This window comes from Papio anubis, chromosome 16 (genome assembly GCF_008728515.1).
Source record: "Papio anubis isolate 15944 chromosome 16, Panubis1.0, whole genome shotgun sequence".
Classification (NCBI taxonomy): Eukaryota; Metazoa; Chordata; class Mammalia; order Primates; family Cercopithecidae; genus Papio; species Papio anubis.
The window spans coordinates 13,632,875-13,660,680 of record NC_044991.1 but is presented as its reverse complement, the minus strand read 5'-3'; the positions used below and the strand labels follow the sequence as shown (position 1 = coordinate 13,660,680).

At 58.1% G+C, this 27,806-nt stretch overlaps 2 protein-coding genes across 13 annotated transcripts in view; one reads left to right on the top strand and one right to left on the bottom strand.

The window, feature by feature from the left end:
* Nucleotides 1-8,449: 8,449 nt before the first annotated feature.
* Nucleotides 8,450-25,557, top strand: KCTD17 (potassium channel tetramerization domain containing 17). Of its 11 annotated transcripts, none has more exons than XM_003905495.3 (9): nucleotides 8,450-8,663; nucleotides 9,814-9,922; nucleotides 13,043-13,134; nucleotides 14,123-14,218; nucleotides 16,026-16,151; nucleotides 17,539-17,638; nucleotides 17,820-17,891; nucleotides 18,255-18,345; nucleotides 19,236-20,091. In XM_003905495.3, the coding sequence occupies exons 1-9, from the start codon at nucleotides 8,454-8,456 to the stop codon at nucleotides 19,303-19,305; spliced, it is 966 nt and encodes a 321-aa protein (XP_003905544.2). In that variant the 5' UTR covers nucleotides 8,450-8,453; the 3' UTR covers nucleotides 19,306-20,091. The 11 variants fall into 11 exon arrangements, 10 of the variants coding, with proteins under 10 accessions (XP_003905544.2, XP_003905543.1, XP_009215501.1 ...); XM_009217236.2 differs by having other exon boundaries at nucleotides 8,453-8,663; nucleotides 17,820-18,100; XM_003905494.3 differs by lacking the exon at nucleotides 17,820-17,891.
* Nucleotides 22,128-27,806, bottom strand: part of TMPRSS6 (transmembrane serine protease 6) — a 39,916-nt gene continuing 34,237 nt past the window's right edge. For both annotated transcript variants that reach the window (XM_031656326.1, XM_031656327.1), the window contains 5 exons: nucleotides 27,527-27,643; nucleotides 27,087-27,255; nucleotides 25,702-25,973; nucleotides 23,525-23,661; nucleotides 22,128-22,940 (listed from right to left, as the gene is read on the bottom strand). In XM_031656326.1, the coding sequence (XP_031512186.1) occupies nucleotides 22,782-22,940; nucleotides 23,525-23,661; nucleotides 25,702-25,973; nucleotides 27,087-27,255; nucleotides 27,527-27,643 (854 nt within the window). In that variant the 3' untranslated portion in view covers nucleotides 22,128-22,781. The remainder of the gene's footprint in view (nucleotides 22,941-23,524; nucleotides 23,662-25,701; nucleotides 25,974-27,086; nucleotides 27,256-27,526; nucleotides 27,644-27,806) is intronic.

Genomic DNA, 27,806 nt, shown 5'->3' with positions numbered 1-27,806 from the left:
ACTTTTTGTATTTTTAGTAGAGACAGGGTCTCACCATGTTGGCCAGGCTGGTCTTGAACTCCTGACCTCAAGTGATCCACCCACCTCGGCCTCCCATAGTGCTGGGATTACAGGCATGAGCCACTGCACCCAGCCGACTCCACATTCTAAAACAAGGTGAAGTGATGGACTCTCGAAAGGATTTCTTGCTACTGAAGTGGTTAAGAGCTAGCTGTAGAACCCTAGGACCACCCCCCCAACCCACACCTCTCCTGCCCCCCGCAGAGATAGGAGAGCTGCCACCAGGAGCAGCAGGAAGGTAGAGGATGCTTTCTCTAGCGGCAGGTGGTGCTGTCCCATGGAGGAGGTGCATGGGGTGCCTCCCCTCTCCACAGGCGGAGAGGGCTTCAAGGAGGCCATCTGCGGTGCTTCACCGGTGTGTCCTGGATTCTAGGGTCTCGGAGGCTGGGTGGACCCTTGCCTGGAAAAGCCTGCATCCTGGCCAGCTGCTCCTTGCTGGGGTCAGGAGGCGCATGTGCTCTGAGTCTTGTCAGGGTGGGGCCTGCCTGCAGGCTTTTCTGGGCCCAGCTGAGAGCTGGCTGAAAGGAGATGGCTTGGAGCTGTCCAGAGGAGGACTTGGTGCATGAGGGCACAGAGGCCGGAAGCGGGGTTGGAGAGTGGGTGGACAGTGGAACCCAGTAAGCTGATCCTTGAGTAGTATCCCAAGGGGTGAACCAGAGAAGACACTGCCCAGGAAGAGACCTGTAGTAGGAGCTACTCCCAGCAATGGGGGTACCAAATAACCCCCAAAGCAACCTGCCAGAAAACAAGGAGGCAGCTTGAAACATCAGCTCCAGCCACAGCAAAACCACACCAGAGAACAAAGGATGCCAGGCAAGGAAAACCTTTCCTGCCCTTCCTTCTACCCACATCCCCACTCCCGCCAGGGGGGAAACAGAGGGGCACCAGAGGGTAGAAGAAGCTGGAGGAAAGGCTGGGGCCAGAGCAGCACCGAACACTCCTTGGGCTCCTCCTCTGTAATGTGAGATCACGGCCACATCTCCCTGTTGGGTTAGCATTAAAAGACATCATCCACAAAAGTGCCTGGGCAGTGCCCGGCACATGGAAGTGCCCATAAACATCCCTCTGGCAGCAGGGGCAGAGTCCACGGGGCCCGGGGGACAGACGGTAGATCCCTGTTCTGTGCAATCAAGCTGTGGAATTACATGCGTGGGAGCCAAGGAGATGTTGAGGCAGGAGAGGGGAGTCCTGGGGAGGGGAGGCCGGTGAGAGTTAGGCCAGCTGCCATGGCCTCAGTCCTGAGAGCTGAGCTTCTGCAAAAGGAATCAGCCGTAGCAGACACATAGGTAGGCAGGTGCCCTGGGGCTGCTGTCCAAGACACTCCCCAAGGACCTGGGCGGCGGGCGCACCCCCTGCTGGTGAACAGGAGTCTCCAGCCACTCTCCTGCCCAGTCAGGTCAGGCTGGGAGCCCGCTGAGCCCCACCCTGCTGGCTGAAGGGAGCCGAGCCAGGGGCCCAGGTGGTCCAGCAGGGGCCCAAGGGGCCAGCATCACTGCCGCCCCCACTGCACCTTCGGGCAAATTAGAGAAGGCACCGTTTCCTCCAGACATTCCTGCCTTTCCTTCTACCCGCATCCCCACTCCCACCAGGGAGGAAACAGAGGCCCGGCGGAGGGTAGAAGGAGCTGGAGGAGAGGCTAGGACCAGACATTCTCAAGCCTGTCACAAGTGCTGAGCTTCAGACTTTTAGAAACGAAGGAGACACAGACCCTCCCCTGGAAGAGCTCACTGGGAGGGCCTGTAATGTCTGCAGACTCCAGGGTCACCATCATATCGTGAAAGGGCTGTCAAATATTCAAGTCTATGAACCCATATCTAGCCTCTCTGAGAACGATGCTTCCAGCCCAGGACTTAGCACATAGTAAATGCTCGGTGATAATGGCTAATATTCACTGTGTGCAATAGCACTAATAAGCAGGAATTACATGACGATGTAAATACTGCAAACGGTTTGAAGAGGTTGCATCACTAACTAACAAGGTGTCATGAGTGAGGATCCCAACCCGGAGCAGAGATTCAAACCCTGGGCCGTGGGCCTCTGGAAGCCTGATCTCATGCACCCATAGCTCTGGCTGGTCAGGAAACACTCTCTCTGCTTGGATATACCTGTTTCTCTCCTCAAATGACCTGAAAAGGTGCAGCCTCAAAACCAAACAGTCCTGCACCAAGGATAAGTAGCAGAATTGGCCCCAGGCCGTGATAGGATTGGATTTGACATAAAGAACAGAACATGGCTGATCAGAACGTTCTGACGTGCTGAATCTGGGGACGAGGAGAACTGAAACCAAAAAACCCAGCAGGGATGAGTGACGTCTTAGTCATGGAACTGACAGCAGCTGTGAAACGAGCCGCTCAGAAGTGAGGCAGAGACTGCTGCTAAGCTGAGAAAGTTCAAAACAGGACTCAGTGATGTGCTCAGGTGAGAACTTCAGGATGTATCTTGTGTTCTTTCAGCTCTATCTGGAGCAGGAAAAAAAAAAAAAACCTCCTGGGCCATTCTAGGTCACGGGCAGGGCAGGGTGGCATGAGGAAATGACAGCCAGCCTGCTCTGGAGCTGGGGACATCTAGGGTGGCCTTTCTCCCTGCCTTTCCCTCCAACCCCAGGAATGGGGAGTTGGTGGGCTTGGTTCTTCCCTGACCAAAGAGAAATGGATGTTAAGGGGCAGCCTTTGCATCAGGCACTGATCTTGCGTCCAGACAATGATAGGCAGGGTGGCAGGACTGGCTTCACCAAAGCCAATGTTCCCTGGTCTTCACACAGGTGGCCTGGCGAGTGGCCTCCACCTGCTACCTCTTTTAATCCTCACAACAGCTGAGGTAAGCACTATTATTGTTTTCAATTTAGAGATGGGGAAACTGAGGTTCAGAGAGGTTAAGTGACTTTCCAAAAGTTACCCAGCTGATAAACCACGAAGCCTCAGCTAGCATCCTTGTCTGAGGGCCTGTACCCCTTAACCATATCTCTGTTCTATTTCACTTTCAAGTGCAGTCCAGAGCCATATTAAAAAGCACTGAATGGGACATGCACGGTGGCTCATGCCTGTAATCCCTGCACTTTGGGAGGCTGAGGTGGGATGATCGCTTGAGGTCAGGAGTTCAAGGCCAATCTGGCCAACATAGCGAGACCCCATCTTTAAAAAATGACAATAAAAATAAAAATAGAAAGCACCAAAGCACCTGATCCCTAGTGGTCTTGTGGTTGGGGCAGGGCGCAGGGGTCGAGGTCCGGGGAAGAAGGAAAGGAGAGGAGAAAAAAAAAAAAAAAAGTACTTGAGGTTGCTCTTCCCAGAAGAAGACATCAGGGGGCAGTGTAACCAGCAGGCATTTGAAATCTGGCCCTCCTCCAGTTTAACCATCTCCCTGAAAAGCAGCTAAGGAATGTTTGGATTTTTATCATTATCCTCCAAATGGGGAAGACATGCAAAAATCTATGCAGAGTGACAGTCCATGACTGCTAATAGGACTATCTGGGATTCCACGTTTTGTCCAAGCCTCCCAAGCCCACCTACCCCAAACCAAAGCCTTCCCTAGGGCAGAGGCCACCTCTGGCATCTTCATCTCTGCGTTTCAATGTCTGGCATATATAGTGGGTGCTCAGCAAGTCCAGCCGTGGCCTGAATGCTGGGTTGGTTGTGGGGAGGGGCCAAGCGTTCTTTTCAGAGGTGGGTGCACCCCCTCCAAACCCAAACATGGCTTCATCCGGACAAAACCCAGGCACGGGCAGGGACGTGGTGGCATCTGTCGGCTCTATGTAAGCGTCCTGGGTCTTGCCACCTGGCTCTTGGCTGTGGCCCTCACCGGTGAGGTTGTGAGTTCAGATAGGAGCATTTTAGAAGCTTGTTGAGCAGAACGCTGTGTCCAGGGATAGGTTGGGGTCTCTGTGGAAAGGAGGGGGAGTGAGACTGGCCCAGACAAAGCCTTTCCCTCCACTTTGGGACCAAAGATGCTGGCCAAGTCCCTGCCTGGCTCCTCCAGGGCTGTATGGGACAGCGGAGACCAGCCCTGCCCCCGGCTCAGACAGGCCTGTGTTGGACCAGCCCTGCGACTGTAGTTTCCTCATCTGTAACATGGTGTCAAGAGCACCTGCCGCAAGGGTGCTGTGGGGTTCCATGGGAGGCCGGAGAGCAGAATGGTTATCAGCTGTAGCTTCAGAGCCAGCGAGACCAGGCTTTGAGGCCAGCGTGGTTCTCAGTAGCCATGTCCAGCATGACCCAGTAAGGACCCCTGGTCTCTGAGCCATGGCCTCACCCTCTGTAAGACGGGGGTGGGAACAAGAAGGATCTCATGAGCTTGCTGTGAGGATTACAGCAAAAACACATGGGCACTACTTGGTCCAGAACAAACCCTCAATAAATGACAGCTGCTGCTCCTGCTGTTACAGGATGCCTAGAACATGGTCCGTGGTACCTAGCAGATGGTAAAGTTGTCTTCATTGGATACGCACAGTACGTGTGGTGTTGCACTTAGGACAGTGTCTGGCACATGGGAAGCACGAAGCAGTGAAATAAAATAACATGGGGCCAGGTTCTCATGTCTGTAATCCCAGTACTTTGGAAGGCTGAGGTGGATGGATCACTTGAGGTGAGGAGTTACAGACCAGCCTGGCCAATATGGTGAAACCCAATCCCTACTAAAAAATATAAATAATATGAATTAGCCAGGCATGGTGGCGGGTGCCTGTGGCAGAGGTTGCAGTGAGCTGAGATCGCACCACTGCACTCCAGCCTGGGCGACAGAGTGAGACTCGGTCTCTAAATAAATAAATAGGAAAAAAAAAAAAATAACATGGAAATACAGCATGAAGGAAGAAGACTCCATCTCTGCCCTAAAGACATTTCCAGTGTATTTGGGTTCTTGTTCCATTTATCCCCCTCCCAAGTCAGGCCCAGTGTTTGACATCTTTGACACCTGCAATACGGCAGAGTTGGGACAGGCTGTCCTCAGGGAGCTCACACTGTAGAGTGAGGGAAACAGACCAGAAAATGGTGCTACTGGAAGTGGGGTTGGTCTCTGGGTAGGTCCCCGACAATGTAAATGTTGGCTCTTACCCTTCCCTCCCCCTTTCTCTCTCCCTGCCCCCGGACTTTCCCCCACCCCAACTATCTATCTTGGCACCAATGCCAGGTTAAGATTCCCCAAATGCCACACTGATGATGCTCCTCCTTTGCTGAAAGACTCGGTGCTATCCAAGTTCTGCTGCAGCATCCACATGGCTCAGTAGAGAGAGGCAGTCCTAGGTGGGCAGGGGCTGGCCCAGGAAATGTGGGGGCTCTAACTCACCTTCCTGACTTTTTTGGTTTTTTTGAGACAGGGTTTCACTCTGTCACGCGGGTTGAAGTGCAGTGGTGTGATCATGGCTCACTGCAGCCTCGATCTCCTGGGCTCAAGGTATCTGCTTACCCCAGTCTCCCCAGTAGCTAGGACTACAGGCACATGCCACCAAGCCTGGCTAATTTTTTTTTTTTAATTTTCTGTAGAGACGGCAGTCTTGCTATGTTGTCCAGGGTGGTCTTGAACTCCTAGGCTCAAGAGCTTCTCCCACCTTGGCCTCCCAAAGTGCTGGGATTACAGGCGTGAGCCACTGCATCTGACACCTTCCCAACTTCTCCTCAGGTCAACTTGTTTCATCCCAACTGGCCCACACCTGGCCTTGGGAATGCCCTTATTCCTCCCCATCCAGCTTTGCTCTTTTCTCTTTCCCCACTCAGTCCACCCTCCCCTCTCCCTACCTCCCGAGACCCTCCCTGGACCCTTTTCTCTGACACTTTGTTGGCTGGGATTACAGGCGTGCACCACCACGCCTGGCTAATTTTTTTATATTTTTAGTAAAGACAGGGTTTCATCATATTGGCCAGGCTGCTCTCAAACTCCTGACCTCAGGTGATCCACCCTCCTTGGCTTCCCAAAGTGCTGGGATTCCAGGTGTGAGTCACCACGCCCGGCCTGGGCTCCCCCTACTCTTGAACCAGATGCAGGTGGTCTCCTAACTGGTCTCTCTGTGCTTCAAACCACCCTCCCTGCAACCTAAGGTTGATCCATGTTGCAAATCTGACCGTGTCACTCTCCTGCCTGCCACCCTTGCGTGGATGAAGTATCTCCTGCTCTAGTTTTGCTTTAGCTGACAATGGTCAAGGCCTCACTAAGTGCCAGCAGTCCTGCCAATCTTTCAAGGCCACTTCACATCCCATCTCATTCACCCATTCATGCATTCAAACATAATAAATGCCAGGGACTCTGCTAGGTGTTTTTTTGTTTGTTTTCTTTCTTCTTCTTCTTCTTTTTTTTTTTTTTTTTTTTTTTGAGACGGAGTCTCACTCTGTCACCTAGGTTGGAGTGCAATGGCATGGTCTCAGCTCACTGCAACCTCCACCTCCCGGGTCCAAGTGATTCTCCTGCCTCAGCCTCCCGAGTAGCTAGGATTACAGGTGTGTGCCACTGTGCCCGGCTAATTTTTGTATTTTTAGTAGAGAAGGGGTTTCACCATGTTGGTCAGGCTGGTCTCGAACTCCTGACCTTGTGATCCGCCTGCCTTGGCCTCCCAAAGTGCTAGGATTACAGGCATGAGCCACCACGCCCCACTGTTTTTCTTGTTTTCTATCATTTTATTTTTAAAAAATAGAGATGGGGGGCAGGCGCGGTGGCTCACACCTGTAATCCCAGCACTTTGGGAGGCGAAAGCGGGAGGATCACTTGAGCTCAAGAGTTCGAGACCAGCCTGGCCAACGTGGTGAAACTCTATTTCTACTAAAAATACAAAAATTAGCCAGGCGTGGTGGTGCATGCCTGTCATCTCAGCTACTCAGGAGGCTGAGGCATGAGAATTGCTTGAACCCAGAAGGCAGAGGTCGCAGTAAGCCGAGATGGTGCCACGGCACTCCAGTCTGGGTGAGAGAGTGAGACTCTATGTCAAAAAGAGAGAGAGAGAGAGAGAGAGGGGGGGGGGGGTCTCACTATGCTGTCCAGGCTGGTCTTGAACTCCCGGGCTCGAGTGAGCCTTGGCCTCCCAAAGTGCTGGGATTACAGGTGTGAGCCGCCACACCCAGCCTATGCTAGGTATTTACAGACATTTCATAACTTAATCTTCACAACAATGCTCTGGGGTCACAACTATTGTAAGTCCCATTTGGCAAGGCAGAAAGCCAAGGCTCAGAGAGGAAGTTGCTCAGGACACACCTGGTGAATTTTAAGTAGCAGGATTCCAGTACACCTTTGATCCACTCCCTGCCAAGGAGAAAAGCTTTATGCAGAAACCAGGGCATTGGGTGGTAACAGGGAAACTTCTCCCAGTACAGGGCCAGGATGCCCAGTGTTCGGGCTAGCTGTGTGTGACATTGGATCAGTGAGGGGAGCCTCTCCCACATAGGCCAGGACCAGGACTGAAACCAGTAAGGAGAGGAAGCTAAGGAAACAGCTTCCTTGTCAGCCTCTGTCCCTCCCTGGTCCCAGACCACATGGTGGGGTCCCTTTCCCCATCCTGAGGTCCACAGAATGACAGTCCCCCTCCGAGTTAACTGGGAAATAACTCAGAAAGCCACCCGCAGAACTAATCCCTCCTCCTCCTTGGGGAGGACTTGGAAAAACTGAGAACAGCCAAAAGCCAGAATGGAAACTCAGTTCTCCTGACTGGGATCCAGGGCCTGCTCTACTCTTCCTCCTTAGAAGTCCTTCCCAAGGATCCCTGACATTCCATGGTCGGGGAGCAGGAAAGAGGCCTTAGCGGGTACTCACTCACCAGCTATGTGAGTAGAGCGGTCACTTCGCTTCTGTGGCTTCATCTGTAAAATGGGTATAGCCCAAAATACCAGACTCACAGGGCTGCTGAGAGCTTAAATGAATAACACACTTACGCAAAGTGTCTGGCATACAGGTGCTCAGCCAACCTCAGGTCCAGCTACGTCGTTCTCCAAGAACTTAGATGAAGGAAAGAACCCACTCCCACCCCCCCCCCGCCCCCACCCCGATACACACAAAGGGCAAATGAAAAAATATGACGAAACACATGCGGGTCAATGCTATGGGGATTCCTCGTCGGGGAAGTTTCTTCCCTTATCAGCAGCTGGATGAGGCAGATGGCACAAAGGAAAAACAAGAACGCTCGGACCAATGGGAGGACTGCGATTTGGGGAAGCACTCATTCTTTTCCCAGAGATCGGGAGTTCGACCTTCCCCATACACAGTGATTTGGCTTCACTAGCCCAGACTGCGGGCCTGCAGGGAAGGGCGAAGCGGGGCGGGACCGGGGGCGGGAGCTGCGCGAGGAGGGAGCAGCGCGGGGCGGGAGCAGCGCGGGGCGGGACCCTCCCCGCGGCCCACGCGGAGCCAGGAGGCGCGGACTACAGCTCCCGGCCTGCCCCGCGCGTGATTCCCTCCCGCCCCCCGCGCCCGGGAGGAGGATGCAGACGCCGCGGCCGGCGATGAGGATGGAGGCCGGGGAGGCAGCGCCGCCGGCGGGGGCGGGCGGCCGCGCCGCAGGCGGCTGGGGCAAGTGGGTGCGGCTCAACGTCGGGGGCACGGTGTTCCTGACCACCCGGCAGACGTTGTGCCGCGAGCAGAAGTCCTTCCTCAGCCGCCTGTGCCAGGGGGAAGAGCTGCAGTCGGACCGGGTGAGGCCCCCGGGGTGGGCGGCGAGCGGGCGGTGGGTCCTCTGCTGGCCCGACGCAGGGCTGTCGGGCCTGGCTCGCCCGCCAGGCTGGGGACCCGACTGCGTTCATTTCCGAGGAACTGGAGGCGGGAAGAAGCGGCAGGAGGAGGGAAGGGGGAGGTGGGTCTGGTAGTGAGGGATGTGCCCATTGCCGTGGCAACGGGACAACGCAGGTCGCGGCCATTAGAAGCTCTCCAGCCGCCCTGGATCGGGGTCTCACCTTCTCCTTTGGGGCAGTGGACAGGGAGAGACCTGGGGCCTTTCCTCCCTCCCAAAGGGGACTCCTGCTCTGGGGAAGGAGTCGACGAGGCTACTCCTCCTGCCCTTTGGGATGTGGGTGGCGGAGGGGTGCAGGGAGCTAGCTGGATGGAGGAGCCCTGGGGCGCCTTGTGAGCGGGCTGAATCTAGAAGGAGCGCTGGCCCAGCGGGCACTGTTTCTGAGCACCCACCCTGACTCTGCTGCACGCTGCCTGCTGCGACCTTGGGTCGGACCCTTCCCTGCACTGCGCTCAGCCTCCTTCCTCATCTGTAACACGAAGGGCTGGTCTGAAGATGACCTCTAAGGTCTCCTGTCCCCCATCCGTGACCTTCCGATGCTGTGGCCTTTGGCAAGTCGCCTCGCCTCTCAATGTCTCCCATCTCTCTGTAGAGTCGCATGGAAGCCCACTGTGCCTCCCTGCCCGCCTGAGTGTCCAGTGAGATAGTGGCTTCTTTGGAAACTTGTAAACATCCCCTGAAAGCCTGGGGACCTGGGGGCGGCAGTGAGGCTGGCATCAGGGGACAGCTTCTAAGAGGGACATTCGCCAAGCCCTGTGCTGGCCCACTTGCCACTCAGACCTCCTGTCACCAGATGCTCACAGCGACCCCTGATGATGGGGAGAGGAGTGAGGCTCAAAGAGGCCAAATCATTAGCCTAAGGTCACACATTCAGGAAAAGTCAGAAGCAGGGTTTGAACTCAGGTCCACCTGACCCCAGTGCCTTTTTGCTCCTTTGTGCCTGCTCCATTCAGGGAAGAGCTCTCCCTGGACTCGCCTTCCCTCCCTGTGCATGTGTGGGGTTGGCCTGGGAGAGGCCTCACTCTTCGCTCATGGAGCATCCCTCACCTCCATAGGATGAGACCGGGGCCTACCTCATTGACCGTGACCCCACCTACTTCGGGCCCATCCTGAACTTCCTCCGGCATGGCAAGCTGGTGCTGGACAAGGACATGGCTGAGGAGGGTGAGTTGGTTCAGGGGACTGGCCTGGGGCCCACATCCTAGCCCGGCCCTCTGCAGCCTGCCAGGGCCCTCTGTGGAGGCCCCAAGCCATTTGGACAACCAGGATGGCCATCTGCCTGCTTCGTTGTTTCCTGCCTCTTCCCATCCGGACGAGTCTGATTCCCAAGCATCTGCCTGTGCCCAGCCTGGGGCTCTGCCAAGCGGACGGGCTCAAGCTTTCCCAGGGTACTGTCAGGGAGGTGACAAAGACACACGCGCAGGGGATAGAGGAAGTCAGCAATGCCCTGTGGCCTCTGCGGTGGGCTGTGATGCCCTTTCTCTCTGGCCTCCTAGGAAGCCAGATGTGGACCGTCACATCCGGAGGCTGGGGTGACAGGAATTTGGTGTTGACAGGCATGGGGAGAGCGCTCTCTCTCTCTTTCTCTGGCTGATCCAGTATCTCCAATTCTGCCTGGTGAGGGCTTGTAAGTGGGTGGAGCGGGTGACTGTTCACTAAGTCTGGCAGCCTGTGCGGCACAGTGCTGGTTGTGGGTGGAGGCAGGGGAGGGGGCAGTCTGCTTCCCAGTGGGGCTTTGGTTATCCCCAGGCCTAGGTGGCAGAGGCCCTGGATATGCCCATATCTGGGCCTAACAAACAGTGGGGAAGCCATGTCTGGAAGAACGACCTGTTAGCAGAGCCCCAGCCAGGGGCAAGGACTACAGTCAATGCCAAGTTAACTCTTCTTTGGGACACAGGGTGTGGCTCTGGGTCAGCTGATCCACCCAGACCAGCTTGAACATGTCACTTCTCCTCGCTGAGTCTCCACTGGTATCTGTTAAATGGGGGCGGTGATCTGCCTCCTGGAGGGAGATGTCATGAATCCTGTGCACAGACAGCACCTGCATCTGTACGTGCCTTCCTGCTCTGGGCCATGGTCTGCCCTCCCTGAGCCCTATGGGACACAGTGGTCTGGAGGCCCAGCAACTCTCTAGCAAGTCAGGGCCGCAACACCAGAGTCCACTGTGGGTACCTGGCCCTGCAGAACCCCACAGCTTCCCTGTTAATCCCTGCGGGAGCACAGATACCATGGGAGTGGCCTAGGCTCAGGAGCAGGCCCCGCCGGGAAGGAAGTAAACACCCAAGCTGCGTCACAGCCAGCACCTGTTTACACGCCCTGCGTTCTCAAAGCCCTGCTATTCCCACACCTGCAGACAGGCCTGTCCGGGGGCTAGGGGATCACGCAGGCCTGTCCGGGGGCTAGGGGATCACGCAGGCCTGTCCGGGGGCTAGGGGATCATGCAGGCCTGTCCGGAGGCTAGGGGATCACACAGGCCTGTCCGGGGGCTAGGGGATCACACAGGGCTAGGGCTCATCCAGGGGATAGGGGATCTGAGATGAGACTTACTAGCTGTGTGACATTGAGAAAGTGACCTAACCCCTCTGTGCCTCCATGCCCCCATCTGTGAAATGGGGGACCATAGCACCCACCTCACCGAGCTGTCATGAGGATAAAAGGAGTTAATAGCAATGCATCATGGAGTTCAGTGCCTGACCGGTGGATGTGGGTTGCGGTGCTAGCTGTCTGTCACCTGCAGGGCTCTGCCCAGGGCACTGGGGATAATTCTCGCAATCAGGTAGCAGCACTCCCTGACCTCCTGCTCTGTGTTCGGTCCTGTGTGGGCACCGGGGACAGAGGGCAGATCAGAAATGTGAGCCCCATCTTAGCCATTTCAGGCGGCAATCATGAAGTACCATAGATTGGGTGGCTTGTGAAAATCAGAAATTTATTTCTCTCGGTCCTAGAGGCTAGAAACCCGAGATCGGGTCCTTGTGGCAGCTTCTGGTGAGGACTTTCTTCTGGACTGAAGACTGCTGACCTCTGGTTGTGTCCTCACATGGCAGAAAGAGAGGCAGCTAGCCCCCGCCCGCCCCTTCTCGAGAGCTTGTTTGGAGGTTCTAGCAGGGCAGCGCAGCTACTCACACGCCCTTGACCAAAGACTGGTCCTCTATCGGGGGTGGTCGCCCTCTTCGACGGAGCTGGCAGCTTTGGGAGGGACACACCTGGAGCGGTGAGGGAGGAAGGGGACATGCACCTAGCCAGCCAGATCCGCTAAATCAACCCTGGCGATTCAGTGGGGTGACAGACGTCACAGCCAGATCACCCTCACATCCAATCAATCTTTCTTATAGGAAGACTGATCCCACCCTGGGGACTGTATCCCCTGATCTCATTACCTCCCCTCCTAATCGCATCACAGTTTTCAGCAGGTGGATTTTTGGGGAACACACACATTCAGCTCATTTGAGCCCTGTCCCCAGGGAGCCCAGAGGCCAGTCAAGGAAAGGGCCCGAAGGTCCCCTGCCTTCTGGGAGCCTAGGGGAGTGGAAACAGCTGGAGGCTCATCGCTTCACTGGTAGGCTGACATCTTCATCTCCCAGATTAACTTAACTGTCAGATGGGGACAGTAAGGCCGGCTCTCCTCACATCCCTGGGACTTGTGATGAGCTCGTGTGGGGTGTTGCAAACTGTAGAGTGAGGCAGTTGGGGGAACGTGTGGTCACAAGGGTATGTACTTACAGTGGGAAGACAAGGGCTCTGGAGTCTGCGGTACTTGAGTTCCCTCTGCCACTTACCAGCTGTGTGACCTTGGACAAGCTGCTTCTCTTTGGGAGCCTCAGTTTTCCCAGTTGTTCAATGCGGATGATGAAAGTACCTCCTTCTAGTTCTGAGAATTCAAAAACGTAATGCGCCTAGCACTTAGAGGTGCTTAATAAATAGGAGCACATGATCGGGAGTTAGGCAGGGCCCTGCTCATGGTGACATTCTGGGGATCAGTCCCAATGACCCTGCTGTCTCTTGATGGCCCTAAAGCTGCCCCAGACTGTGGCCTGGCAGGTGCCCCTGGGTCACCACGCTCAGCACAGCAGAGCTGTGTGGCAGCCTCTCAGCCCCTTCCACAAGAAGCGTGGGATCCAGTGAAGGAAATGCTCCCTTTTGCTTGACCCCTGAGATCACAGACACTCAGCTCACCCTCAGGGCGGGTGATCGGAGCAGGAGGTGGGTTCCGGGGTGGAGGGAACAAGAGGAGAATGGGGCATGGAGGCAGAAGGAGTGACCTGGGATCTGTTCTGTCTGTGCCAGGGGTCCTGGAGGAAGCCGAGTTCTACAACATCGGCCCGCTGATCCGCATCATCAAAGACCGGATGGAAGAGAAGGACTACACGGTGACCCAGGTCGGGAGCAGGGGCAACATACATGCCAGGGCAGGGGCCGGTGGGGAGAGGGAGGCTGGGAGACGGGGCGGGAGGCAGAGGAGGTTGGAAAAGACAGGACCAGTGTTTATCATGGGGAGACCAGGCTGGCCTGTAAGGAGAGGCGTGGTTGTTCGGCTCCCAGGCTGCCCAGCACAGCCCCAGACTGGGAGTTGGACAATGGGGTTCAGTCCCTGTCTCAGCCCCATTTGCTCTGTGATGTTGGGCCAGGCTCGCCCTCTCTGGACCTTGATTTCCTCTTATGGGATAGAGAGGGGTGGGAATGGCACACCCATCCCTTCCTCATAGGCAGAAGGGGGTCAGTGTGGAGGTACAGGGTGCCCTGCAGAGGGCAATGCAGGATTAGCAAATCGTGCATTTCGTGGCATCAGATGGTCACCTGGTGGGCTCGGCACAGGCTGTTGGGGCTGGCGTTTGTGAGCCTGGAGCCTGGGCCTCCCTGGCCAGTCTGCAGGAAGAGGGAGAGAGATTTTCCGCCTGCTCCTGGGGATGTGTAAGGGTTGGGGGACAGGTAGTGAGGAACCATCTTCCAGGCCCACGGGATTGAAGAGGGGAGGCTCTGTGTCTCCTTGAGGGCCTGACTCCTTGAGGGTGACCCAGAATGTTCCGCAAGCCCCACCCATGTTCTTTCTTGAATTACCTGTGTTCTGGTTCTGTCTCCACCCTTGAGCTGGGTGACCTTGGGCAAGTAACTGGACCTCTCTGAGCCTCAATGGAAAGTCCCATAATGCCTAGGATTCTTGGAAGGATTAAGTGAGATGGCGTCTGGTGAATGCCTGGTGAGGAGCAGGCACTCAGAGCATGGCTGCCTCCCCGCAGCCACCTCTTCTTTCTCTTCCTCTCTCCTTCTTTGGGTATGTTGCGGGGGTGGTGGCAGGAGGTGCTCATGCCCCTCCTGGGGTGCCTGGTGCTCCCACAGGTGCCCTCTATGTGACCCTTCTGCCCCCAGGTCCCGCCTAAGCACGTGTACCGCGTGCTGCAGTGCCAGGAGGAGGAGCTCACGCAGATGGTCTCCACCATGTCTGACGGCTGGCGCTTTGAGCAGGTGCGCTGGGGACGGGGCGTGCCACCAGGACCACCCTAGGGCTTCCTGGCCTCTGACCAAGCAGGCCCCTCCCTTCTTGCAGCCCCAGCCTTGGGTTCCCCACCACAGTCCCTGCTGCCCCAGGGGTCTTCTGAAATCAAACTAAACAAGGTTAGGAGAGACCACACTTTGTGGCAGGTTAACCGAGAGAGAGAGGACAGGAGCCCCAGTGGCCACAGGGCAGCACGGGGCATCCTTGTTGGTGGGAGTCCTCACAGCAACCAGGTGGTGATCTGTCTGGTGGCATGAGCGAGTCTCTGGCCCCCGAGTGACAGCCCAGGTACAAGGAGACCAGATCCACATAGGTGAGTGGAGTCCACCTGGAGTCAGCGCCTCTTAGAACTGAGTCAGCACCACGTGATCCAGCAGTTCCTGATGCACAGTGTTCAGGGTCTCTGCAGGGGACATGCCCAGCGGCCAGCATTGCAACATGCAGGGGAGCCTAAAGCAGTGGCTTCCCGTGAGGTCTTTGTGGTGAGCGATGGTTCCCCCCAGTCCAGATGCAGTTTACCCATCGGGAGATCCTTATCCCAAGGCACTTTATCCCTAGTCATGCAGCTGACCTCCCGCCTCTCAGGTTTCCAGAGGAGCAGAGCCAGAAAGTGAGCCCAGGGTCAAAAGTGCCTTTAGAGAAGGAGAGGTCTTGGCTAACCTTTCTCCACACCCACCCACACGCTCCCTGGCACATGGAGACTGCAAGGCAGAAGGTCGGGGCCCCCAGGATGGCCTGGAGGGATGGAAGAATGGGCCCAGTGCAGAGCCAGAGGCCTGGCCTCACCCCTGGGCCTCGCCATGGACATGCCTGCCACGTTGGACAAGTTGCATCTCCTCCACAGGCCCATTTCCTCATCGGTGAAGTGGGCTAACAGTACCTCCTCTGTAGGACTGTTGTGAAGATTAGAAGGGCCATCAGTAAAGCTTACAGCCCTCCGTAGGACTCCCTGTGTTGGCACTAGTGTCGTGCAAATCATTAGAAATCCATATTGAAGTATGCGACCCTCAGAAAGGACTTGGGACCCCCGATGCCATTCCCTGCTCCTCCCCTTCCTGGCTGTGAGGCCTTCAGCAGGCCTGAGAGTCCCTCCAGGGTCCCTGAGAGCTGAATGAGATTCATCACCTGGAAGAACTTTCTTATTTCTTAGCCAGAAGGGCTCTGTGGGCGTGGTTATTCTAGGGACCCTGGAACAAAGGCAGGGCCACTCTGAGAGCCTCTGGGCGTCTCTGGCAATTGCACAGGCTCTCAGAGGCTGAGCAGGCAGGCCAGGGGCCATTGGTCATTTGCCCTTTGGTCTCAGGAGTGGACCACCTGTCCCACCTCTGCTTCCAGGAGTGAAGGGAATATTCTGTGGGGCTCCACCTTGTCAATGCCACCCTGCAACCTTGTCCTGTGTCAGCCACATCTGGAACAGGGGACAGCCGCCCTTTAGAGGCCTCCGCCTGCATTTAGAGAAGGGCCGCCTGGCTCTGGGGCTAGGCTGGGGGTGCTGGCAGGGACAGCGGTAATGCTGCCACCCTCCACCAGGGATCGGATCAGCCAAGCCAGGCAGAGAGGCTGGTCCTGGGGCACAGACCACAGGCACAGGTTGCAAGGGGGAAGACTCCACCCTCCTGCCCAGAGGTGCCCTCTACAAACCCGGGAGCGGGCCCGGCAAGCCACAAGAGCAGAATCTGAGCTGGTGTCTTGATTTGAGTGCCGAGGTCTGCCCTACCCGGCCCCATGGCCCCCAACACCAACCTGCGTCTTTCTCCCCATGCTCCGCCCCTCTAGCTGGTGAACATCGGCTCCTCCTACAACTACGGCAGCGAGGACCAGGCAGAGTTCCTGTGTGTGGTGTCCAAGGAGCTCCACAGCTCCCCGAATGGGCTGAGCTCAGAGTCCAGCCGCAAAACCAAGGTGAGCCCACCCGCCTCAGCCTGTGTCCAGAGAAGGTTCCTGTCTCCCTCCACCCTCCCCGCCTCTCCCACCCCTGCGCCTGCACCATCCCTCCACCTCTCTACCCCTGCTGCCCATGCACAACCCCATGCTCACAGCCACCGCCATCCATCCCATGCCACCTGCCGTTACCCAGGCCCAGGCTGGGAGCAGTGAGATGAGAGCATCCCAGGGTGCTGCCGGAGTGGACTCAGAGGCTGCGTGAAGGGGGCCGCGTAGTGGCCACCAGGCACTGTGGCATGGACTAGGGGTCAGGGCACAGCGTGGCACTCTGTATGACTTAGGACAGGGCTTGTCCTCTCCCGGCACCTTTGCTGTGCTCTCTGAAGTGAGAGGGGAGGATCACGTACTCTTTGTGGTGCCTTGGAGCCTGGAGCTTCTGGGATCCCATATGGCCGTTTATTCCCCAGGGACGGGTGCATGTCCCCAGCTGGCCTGAGCCAGGATGGGGAAGCCACCGCTGTAACTCCTGCCCCTTCCCAGGCCCCCTCCTTGGCCGCTCTGCAGGATGGGGGCAGCCTGGTGGCTGCCAGTCCTGTGTGTCTGCCTGGCCTGTTGAGGCAGCCTCCTGAGAGTGCCCTGGCAGCATCCACTGTACCACTGTGGGGAGGGGGCCGAGCGGGGGTCCTGCCACCCTGGACACAGTGCTGTGGTGGGAAGTCCCAAGGGCCTTCGGCAGAGCCACAGAGCAGGCGTGAACCAGGCTGGGAAGAAGGCAGGCTGCCCCACCTGGGGCCCACCCCTGCACAGTGGAGGCTTATCTCTGGCTTCCTGTCTGTCTGTCTGTCTGCCTCCCTGTCCTGCTGTGACGCACCCTGCCTGCCCACCCACCCCCACCACTGCCAGGGCTGGTGCTGCCCTGCAAGGGTGCAGAGCGAGCCTGCTCCTTCTGCCTTTTTGGGCCAAAGCCCCTGGACCTGGGGTATCAGAGACCTGGTGGCATCCCAGATCTGGGTGGTGTCTGCCCTGGGGCTTCCTTGGCCACATTTCTACTCAGGAGCAGTCTTTCCAAACAAGGCCTTCCCAGGCACCCCTCAGGGATACCCCAGTCCCACACCCTCCCCATTCTGCTTCATGCCCTCGCTGTAGCCTCACTCTATGTAACAGCAGCCAGGCTGACCCCAGAGCATGACCACAGCACCCCATCCTCAGCTGCTTTCCCCAGGCCCTCCCCAAGCTGCCCAGGGGACTGGAGAAGATGCCCCCAGCTTCTGTGGCTGGAGCCCTTCCCTCTCCTGAGGTCCCTTTCACCTTGCCTGAGACGGGTCTTTGGGGATAGCCAGCAGGCCCTGGCCCCTCTGTTAGTGTCTCCACTCTTTCTTCCCTGGGTCCGCCGGCTGGTTCACAGAGCACGGAGGAGCAGCTGGAGGAGCAGCAGCAGCAGGAGGAGGAGGTGGAGGAGGTGGAGGTGGAACAGGTGCAGGTGGAGGCAGATGCACAGGAGAAAGGTGCAGCCAACCCCCAGGAGGATGATTGCTAAGCAAAGTCGGAGCCTCCCGCCCACTCCCTGCTGGAGCCAGCTGCAGAACCGGGGGCCCCGGGGCTGCTGGGGGGGCACCAGGGTTAGCTCAGCCACTTGCCTGGCGCCTCACCCGCATAACCATCCCTTCTCTCACTTTCTCTTTGCAGCCCAGTCATCTCAGGATCCCGCTAACCTTTTCTCCCTCCCACCACTGCCTCCTCCTCCGCTTCCCGCTGGAGGTCCTGCCTCATCTTCATCCACCTCTTCTTCCTCCTGGATCTCATCTGCACCCTGCCTCTTCCCTCTCTGCCCCTGTCCGGGTTTTCTCTCTGCCTGCTCACGCCTCCATCCCGGGTCTGCCCTGGTCCCAGCCTCCCGTGCCCTCCACCCAGGCCCCCTGGCCCTGCATCCCAGAGCGTCCTGCCTGCCGCCTCCTGCGCCCCTTCTGGTACCTCCTGCCTCCCAGCCCGGGGAGGAGGGGCGCAGCTGCACCTCCTGTGTGCCCACCAACCCTGCCGGGCACCACTGAGGCTGGGCCCCGGCCGCAGGCCCTGCCCCGCCTCCTCTCCTCCCGGCCTCCTCCTCACGTTTCCTCCTTGCAGGTTCCCGTCCGCACTCTCTCAGACCTGAGGCTGAGCTTGCAGTGAGGGCTTCTCCTCGGCCCCTCGCCCGCCCCCAGAGCTGCCATCCCTGGTTTGTAGCTTGGCGGTGCTGGAGGGAGGGGTGGAGCGAGGAGGGTGCTCATCTCTTGATCCTTGGACTTGAGCCGAGCTTTCGGCTGATTATCTCCACCCACCAAAGTTTCTCATCCGACCTTGGCCTTGGGGGTGAAGCTCTGAGAGAAGAAAGTTAGGGAGTGGGAACTTTCCCACCAGCCCATCAGCACCAGAGCCAGGCTTGCGGGGAGGGAGGGACCCGCTGAAGCCAGAGGCCTTGGCCGAGTCCCTGCACATCCAGGAGCTCCTGTGTCACTGCCTTGTGGCATCCCCTATTTCTGTGGGGATGGGGAGGACAGGCCACTTTTGGATACCCTTGGCCTATGAAGTGTCAGCCAGAGCTGGCTTAAGGATTGCAGAGTGTCAGAAAAAAACCTGGCCACATGCCCACAAGCCCCCACCCCAGTCTTTTCTTCCTGCTGTGTGACTTTGGGCAAGTCACTGTCCCTCTCTGGGCCACAATTGCCTCTAAAATGGGGACAAACAGCTGCTCTCCGTGGCTCCTTTCGCCTGGGGCATCAGTGCTTTTCCCAGCCTGACCAACCCCCATCCCACCCCGTTAAGAGTCTTGGCAGAATCTGGCCTCTGTAGGTGGCTGCCACTGAGCCCAAGACAGGGCATGGGGCTCCTGGATGGGTTAGTTGGGCACCCTTCCTGCTCCTCCCCCACTCAATTCTGAATCCACCTTCTCTGGGCCTCAGCCCCATCGCCTTCTCCAGAAGGAAGCCTGTGACTCAACTGCCTCTCTCTCTCTCCCTCTCCCCGCCCCTTCAATCTCCTCCACCCCCTGGCCCTGCATCACCCCCTCCTTACCGGCCCCACCTCCGTCCCTCCCATCCTCCTGTCCTTCCCCTCTTTTTTTTCTAGCTGTTACAAGCCAGAGGCACCCGGATGTGAGGCCCCAGATCACCTCCAGGGACTTGGGGTTCCCATCTGAAATCCTTTATTTTTGTACCATGGGGTGGGCCCCGGGCCTGAGAAGGAAGAAGCCTCCTCTGTCTGCACCTGTGGGGCTGTGACTTACCCCTGCCTCCAGGGCCGGGGCGGGGCGGGGGCCCCCGGGACCTCTCAAGGCCCAAGGTGGGCCCCAGGATCTCTGGGCAGAGCCGACTGCTCATGGCGGACGTGTGGCAATGTCTGGCTGTGTCTCTCCAGCCCCCGCGTCCCCTTTCCCGGGCTCCCCTGCTGCATGGCGGATGCACTCCTTCCTGGCCCAGTCACATCGCCTCCTTGAGCCTTAGTCCAGGGGGTAACTCCTCCCACCCCACCTACCTCACAGGGTTGTTGTGAGGGTGCACAGAGGAGCAAGGTCCCTGAAGGCCCTCGGGCAGTATATAGGGGCCACCCACCTTCAGCTGCCCTGGGATGGGAAGGACCCAGCCCAACCCCTGGGCGTAACACTGTGTTTGCAAATGGAGATTCAGGTATTGGGGATGCAGGTTGTGGGGAGCTGGCCTGTCAGAGTAGGGGTAGGTGGCTTGGCCTTCACCTTGGTGATCCCATCCCCAGCCATTTGCATTGCTGGCCCAGCGCCTGGCCTGGGGGGCGGGGAGAGGCAGCAGAAGGGGCTGGGCAGGGGCGGTGGAGGACTCAGGAACTGCCCGGGGAGAGTGGGTGTGGCGGCTGAGCCAGCGGCCGTCCTGTGTTTGAATTCCTGGGATGGGTCCTTGCTTCTCGGCTATGTCGGACCCCACCGTGTAATAAAACCCGAAGGAACAGCCCAGCCTGGCTGTCACCCTCTCTTTCTCTGGGCCACTTTTGGGGAACTCAAGGTGTGGTAGACTGGCCCAGAGGAATGCAGCTTTCTCCTGAAAGCCCAGGGACGCTGCCCTGTTGTCATTTTCCTGGGTGTGTTGCAGGGAGGGCTTGGGGAACTGGCTACATCCTTTGCCCTGGGGCCAGATACCAAAGCACCTGCCCTACCTGGCCAGGAGCCAGTAAACAGAACTCTAGGGAGAGCCCTGGGCTGCCTCTGCCACATCCTAAACCTCTCAGGACGCCGCCACCCCCACTTCTATTCTAATACCTGGGCCACCTCCGTCCCTCCCTATTGCTGCCACCCCTCTGCCCGAAATCCCGGGAAATATAAACACCCCGCCCTCTCCTTTCTCTGAGCCTGCTGGACCCAGCCCAGACCCCAGACCTCCACCCACCCTGGCCAGTTCCTTCAACTCCCCAGTCCTGCCGAGCCTCCCCGCTGCTCGAGGAAATCCTGCCGGGCAGTGAGCCCCTAGGGCGCAGGCCCTCCATAGGCTGGGGCAGGGGCACCCTCTTGCCAGCTCAAGCCTGGAGGGCCTCGCCACTTCCCCTAAGGATGCTCCACTTCAAAGCTGGCCTCACTTTTGGGGTCCAACTATGCTTGCAAGAGTCGCCAGGAGGCTTGTTAGGAGAACAGATGACATCCCCCACCCCTCCGGGATTCCGATGAAGACTGGGGTAGGGCCCACGGTGATTCCAGATCACCCAAGGGATTCTGCATGTGTTCTGCCCACCTGCTCTGGAGACGCCCCCTGCTCGCCCAGCTGCCCCGGCTCCTCCTGGCAGGACCCAGGTGGGTGCTTCCCGTCCCTGGTTCCCCTTCTGCCTCATTCACCCACAGACCTGGCAGCAGCGCCCATGTTGGAAAAATCCCTCTTCAGTCTAGGGCCCCTCTGAAGCGCCCTCTGTCCCTTCCGCTCCCAGTTAGGCTTCCAGAAAGAGTTGTCCACACTTGGGCACCCACCCTCACCTCCAGCGGGCCCCCTGGCTCCGTCACAACTGCCCTCAGGGGTCCGAAATCATCCTCCAGTCCATCCCGTGGCGCCGCTCAGTCCCGGCCCATCCTCTCCTTCCTGGAATCCTGCAGTGGCCTAACCAGCCTCCCTGCCTGCCACTCCCTGCACACTGGTGCCAAGGCTGGTTCCAAAATGTGAATCCACTCATGTCACCCCTATGCTATAGAGCCTACCATGGCTCCACAGAACTTGCAGGGTCAAATCCTTGGCTTAGCTCCAGGCTCTGCTATCCCGCCTCAGTTTGCCCCTCTGAATTCTTCAGTCCTTCCCCTCTCAAGCTCTGTTCTAACACTCACTCGGCTTGCTGGGTCCTAGTGTGTCTCATTCTTCCGGGACTCTGTGCCTTTGCACATGCTCTTCCCCTGCCTGGAATATCCCTCCCGGATATTCCCACCTTGACTACCTCTGAACCCCAGCTCAAGTCTCACAGCCTCCAGGCAGCTTGCCTTGACTTGCCCGGTCTGCGCTCCCCTCCATCCCCTTCCCACTGGATCATCCCCATTGCTTCTGGGGTCAGGAGCTAGGTCCTTCACCCCTGTGGCCCCAGCACAGTGCCTACTCAATGACTCAAAGAATTCAAAGGGAATGAGTGTCACGCTGGAGGGGGCCATGGCAGACGGGGAACTGGGAGACAGGAGTCTATGCCACCTCCACTCCTAACCCCCAGTGCCACCATGAGGATGTCTTAACTGCCTCTCTGAGCCTGTTTCCTTTAAGGTTCCAAAAGGAGACCATTGCTCCTCACATCCCTCCCTGTGACCTGAGGGTCCCCAAACGATTGCCTTCCCACCATTTCTCCTGGGACCTGGGCAGCTGCCCCAGAGGCCCCAGCCCTCAGTGGCCCTCAGTGGCCACGCCTGCTGCCACTGAGCCCACCTTGGCCTTCTGGACACTTGTCAAACAGGCTGTGCTGGAAGCAGGGACTGCTTCAGTCAAGGGCATGAGGCTGGTGCCCGGGTCCCCATTCAAACTCCAGCAGAGGGGCTTGGATCAGGCAGCTTTATTCCAAAGGGCAGCTGAGCTCACCTGCCGGTGAGGGTCTGGGCTGTGAGGGGCCAGGTGGCAGGCAGGGGTGGGGCAAGGACCTTGGAGTCAGGGCTTCCCCACCTTTTTTGGCTTACGGTGGCAGCCGGCCCACCTGGCAGTCCCCAGGGCTGTGAGGGTCCCCTCCTATGGGGGCACCTTCCATTCCCAGATCCCAAGTTAGACCAGGGGCTTCCGAAGTTGGCATCTGCTCTCTGGAGGCAAGGCTGCCCAAGCAGCCTCTGTACAGAGTGGGGCACAGCTCAGACACTCCTGGGGACGTAGAGCCAGCATTCTTGCTGCTGAGCCACTTCCTTGCAATAGGCAGCAGTGGAGGAAGGGGACGGAGGAGAGAGAATCGGGAGGCAGAAGGGCTGGGTGTGGGCCTGGGTCCCCAGGGGACGTCTTGACCCCCCCCAGCTGCTGGCATTCCTCCATCCTCCTGCCATCACTGGAGCAGACATCAGGGACAAGACAAGATGCTACCTCCTGCCACCACAGGGCCCGCTCACGCCCCCCCCCCCCCCCGCCCCAGAATACTTGTCCCCCTGCTTGGCAATTGCCCTGGGCTCTCTGAGTCCAGGAGGTGGGACCTGCTCTGCAGGGGGGCAGTCCCTCAGGTCACCACTTGCTGGATCCAGCCGATCACACCTGTGATGCGGGTGTAGACACCGAAGTAGTTAGGCCGGCCACAGCCCAGGCCCCAGCTGACCAGCCCTGCCAGGAACCAGCGGCCACTGAGTGCCTTGCATACCAGCGGACCACCCGAGTCACCCTGAAAGGGGGAAAGGAGAAAGGACTGAAGCAGGGTAAGGGCACCCCCTTTCTAGGCGAGGGGCCATGGGGATTAAGTCCTGACTGTTGGGAATTGACTGGGTGCCAGAGACTCACGTTCAGTCTTAAAGCTCTGCTTTTTCCTCGCCTGCTAAATGGAGAGAGCCCAAGCCAGCCCTCTTCGTCCTCCAGCCAGCCTGGGCCCTCCTGGAACTGTGGCTGTGTCCCCACACCTCCACTCTGCCTCCGCCACCCTTCTGTGGCTGACACGCCTTTCTTCTTCCTTGCATCCACTTCACTGTGGGACCCTGGGCCTAGTGCCTTGTGATGGGCAAGGAGCAGAACTGGGTTTGAGCCTAACACCTGCCCGTCACAGCATCTCTTCTGATCCATGGCTCTGCAACCTTGGGCAAGCTCCTCAACCCTTCCAACCCCCAGTCTCCTCTTCTGTAAAGTGAGGGCGGCCATCGCCACCTTGCTGGGAGGATGGGAGGCTTCAGCAGGCTGATGTGAGCACAGGGCCAGACCCTGATGATGTGAGCAGCATCCTTTCTGCTTTCTCCCTCCCACGCTGGGGGTACTCACCTGGCAGGCATCCTTCTTGCCCTTGCGGTAGCCGGCACACAGCATGCGTGGCGTCACCTGGTAGCGATAGGCCTCGCTGCACAGGTCCTGTGGGATCAACTGCACGTCCACTTTCTGCAGAGCATTGCTGGTGGGGCCTGTCCGTGGTCAAGGGCAGAAGTGAGATCTAAGGAACCTGGAGCACCTGTTCTCCTCCCTAACGCTCCTTTGCATCTCAGGAGCCTGCTTCTCTCCTGCTCTGCCCACCCTTACCTCTGCTGGGGTTCCACCTGCCCCTCTGCCTCCCTGTCACTTTATTCTAGCTCTTTCTCTGTGGGGTTCATGGAGACAGAGCCCCTGACCAAAGCCCATGTGGAGAGCCAGGCGAAGTGGCTCACGCCTGTAATCCCAGCACTTTGGGAGGCCGAGGCGGGCAGATCACCTGAGGTCAAGAGTTCAAGACCAGCCTGACCAACATGGAGAAACCCTGACTCTACTAAAAATACAAAATTAGCTGTGTGTGGTGGTGCATGCCTGTAATCCCAGTTACTCAGGAGGTTGAGGCAGGAGAATCGCTTGAACCCAGGAGGCAGAGGTTGTAGTGAGCCAAGATCGTACCATTGCACTCCAGCCTGGGCAACAAGAGCGAAACTCCTCAAAAAAAAAAGAAGCCCGTGTGGATGAGTGTCTTACTCCAGCGTCTCGTCCCCCACCTCTGTCTGCTCAGGCACCTCTGGGCTCTGGCTGGCTCTTCGCTGCTATGTTACAGCACCTGGGGATGCCTCCAAAGCCCACATCTTACCCCTTCACCGTTGCCTTACAACTCTGCGGAGCCCCAACTCTGCAGTCCACCCCAGTGCTTCTCCAGGAGGGCAGCATATCACAGTCCCCTGGGAAGCCTTGATACAAGGGTTTTTCTTGAAGCTCCACGCATGGTTCTAAGGTGCAGGTAGGAGGGAGAACTCCTGGCCCAAGATCCTTACACTGGCTGGCAAGGCCCTGTCTGCCCTTCTGGCTGATCCTTGCCCAGGCACACCTGCCCCCCACCTTGGCCCCTCTGGCAGGCTGCGGATGTTCTCAGGTCTTCCTGTCTTGGCACCTGTGTCTTCACCTGAATGTCTTTTCCCTTTGTCTGGATGCTGCCAACTCATCTTCCAGGCCTCAGCTTAAACAACCCTCCCCTAGAAGCCTCCCTTGACCCTATCTAGGCAGGAGCCTCCTCTGTGTCTCCACTGTCCCTACACCTCCCCATCCATGCCAGCCCTTATCACTGTCTGTCTCCCCCGAGAATGTTCTCTCTCCATGCTGATGTACCCTTCCCTTAACCCCATACCTGGTACTCAGCTGGTGCTCAGAAAGTGTCATTGAGTGACTGAATGAGTGAAGGAACAGTGAATGAACCAGCCTTTGCTTCGCCATGACCTCTGCCATCCCCTTGGGTAAGTCACTGTTCCTCTGAGCCTCAGTTTCCCCATCCTCAAAATATCTCTGCAGCCCTGCCTGCCTCCAGATTGTAAGTCACTGTACACATTTGTGAAGCCACCAACACTAAGGCTGCAGGGCATGTCTGTAGGTTTGCCAGCTGGGTCTGTGTCCCCAAAACTGTACGGTGGCCGCCAGGGACGGCCAGCTCTGGTTAGTGAAGGTAGAAAGGGGAGAGACCCTGTTTCTGAGAGCAGTAGCAGGAAGAGCGGGGGCTCTGGAGGCAGCCAGTCCTGGGTTCTAATCTCTGCTCCAGTCCTCTCTGGCTGTGTGTGGAGCCTTGGTTTCTCCATCCATAAAATGGGGCCACAGCATCCGCCCCAGGGCTATTGGATGGATTACGTGAAGTCATGTTCCCCTAAAATTCAGCCTGGATGTGGAAAGTGCTAATAATTAAGAGCCTCCGCCCTTGCAGGCCAAGGAGCAGCAGGTGGAGCTTGCACGTGGGCAGTGGCCCCCCAGACCTGCCCCTTTGCCCCACACATAATGCCCTTCCAGAATGAAGGGAAGAGCTAGGAGGGCAGGGGCAGGGGCCTATGGGCCGCATTAAAGGGTGGTTTTGTACCGTAAAATTCAGCCCAATTTGAATCCCAGGAGTAAAGGGCCTGTGGGGTGGAGCCCCGGGACCCCTAGCCCCGCCCTTCTCCAGGCCAGGTGTGGCGAAGCGGCTCCACACGGTCTCCCTCCGCCTCCCGCCGTCCGTGCCGGCCGCTTACCGCCTTCGCGCAGGGCGCCCCAGCCAGTGATCCAGCAGTGCAGGCCGGGTTCGAAGAAGTGGGAGCGCGCGGGCAGGCAGACGGGACGCACGGCGGCCGAGCGCACCACCGGGTGGTCGAGCTGCAACAGCGCCACGTCGTAGTCGTGGCTGTCCTCTTCGTGATACGGGTGCAGGAGCAGGCGGCTCACCTTGAAGGACACCTCTCCAGGCCAGCGCGAGTTCTGCCACACCTTGCCCAGGAACACCGTCCACAGCGCCGGGGAGGCCATGCTGGGGTGGGGTGGGGTGGGGTGGGGTGGGGGGAAGCTGCCTCTCCCCATCCAGGGACCCTGAGGATAGCCAACTGCCGCCTGGGACAGTGCCCTCCACACCCAGCCCTCCCTTCCCTCCCTGAAGGCCGCCTAGCTGGTGGTACAGCGTTCAGCCTTCACCCCCTCGGCCTGCCTGGGTTCCAGGCCCCAGCTTTATCCCTCCCTAGACATGTGTGTGCCTCTCTAAGCCTCTGCCACCTCATCTGCAAAATGGGAACGGCATTTTCTACTCGACTGTTCTTGAGAGAATCCACTAAGACCATGTATCTAAAAAATGTAGCACAGGGCCAGGCCCTCGACACAGATTTCTTTTTTCCTTAGCACTTTACGGCCCCAGGCTGCTCTGAGTTCCCCGAGGTTGGTGGGTCCTGGTGGGGAGGGGGTGGGCGTTGACCGTGGAGGAATTGGACTGCCGCAGTCAGCTGCCTGCATGGCAGGTGGGCAGCCTTCGGGTCTCTCTACCTGAGGGCAGTGCGGAGCCTGGGATGGGGTTAAAGAGAGCTAGGTGGTCAGAGCAACCTGTGCCCCAGAGAGGATACAAAAGGGGATCCCTGTGCAGGTTCTGGGGGCAGCATCTGGAGCCCAGATCTGTCTGCGGGTGGATTGGGGAAGGTTTCAGCCCACCAAGCAGATGGGAAAGATGGCCATGAGGCCTGATGAGATGTCCCCTGGGGGCTCCCTGCTACTTCATGTCACACCTGGGGGAGTGTCATAGCTTATGACCAGGTAGGGCAGTTCTGTCCTTTACTGTATCCCCAGCATCTAGCATAGCCCCTGGCACATAGTAGGAGCACAACAAGTGTTGCTGAATGAGTGAATGAGATGAATGAATGAATCACTGGCCCAACTTAAAGCAAGATACCAAAAGTAGATGGCAGAGAGGTAGAACAATGTGTCCAGGGACCCAGTAGGTCCTGGTGGAGCCAGGACTAGAACCCACATCACAGTAGCCTGTCTGAGGGGTTCACCACCCTTCCCTCTATCTGCAAAGAGCTCAGACACAGTGCACCGCCCACCCAGCCTCCCCTGCCCTTGCCTCTTATGGCCTAGGCCCCCACACCCTCCCGCTTACCTGTCCTCCTGGAAGCAATGGGCAGCTGTTATCACCCAGCGGTCAGCGATGAGGGCCCCCCCACAGATGTGTCGACCCCGAACCTGGAGGCTGGCCTGCCATGGCCACTCACCCTCGGAGGACACGGCCCCACCAACAATGCGACTGGAGGGGCCCTGGAGGCCACAGTCTGGGGATGGGGGCAGGTGGTGGGGTGGACAGAGGAGGAGGGGAAGGGGAGAAGCAGACAAACAGAGAAGAAGGGCAAAGGAAAGAGATGGAGAGACAGAGAACAGGAGAACAATGGAGGGGGAGAGATCATAAAGACCCAGGTGTGAGGGGGCAGAGGGTGGGATAGAGAGAGACCAGGGAACAGGGGTGAGATTTCCCTCCAGCGTCCTGCTGTGGGCACTCCCCTCCCTCCCAAGCTCCAGGGCCCCAGGCAGCCGGGCAGGGCTCACCACAGTGCTGCTCGTCTGAGCCGTCCCTGCAGTCGGGCCGCCCATCACACTGTGGGTTGGGCTTCTTCACACAGCTCTGGTCCTCACACTGGAAGGTGAATGTCCCGCAGGGCACCCCTGGGACAGAGGGGATGGGGACAGGGCACAGAAGGTGGGTCTCTGAGCCCCAAAGGAGACTTCCAAAGTAGGGTGCAGGAACGATGGAGCCAGAAGAGCCAGGAGGTGACTGGAGAGTCTTTTCCTGAGTCTCCTTTGGGGTTTCCTAAAAGCAGGCCATGTC

Coding starts and splice junctions, on each gene's coding strand:
- KCTD17 (XM_021921515.2), top strand. CDS start 8,454: ATGCAGACGCCGCGGCCGGCGATGAGGATGGAGGCCGGGGAGGCAGCG. Junction 14,219..16,025: donor ACGGCTGGCGCTTTGAGCAG/GTGCGCTGGGGA, acceptor CCGCCCCTCTAG/CTGGTGAACATCGGCTCCTC. Junction 16,152..17,819: donor AGTCCAGCCGCAAAACCAAG/GTGAGCCCACCC, acceptor TTCTCTTTGCAG/CCCAGTCATCTCAGGATCCC.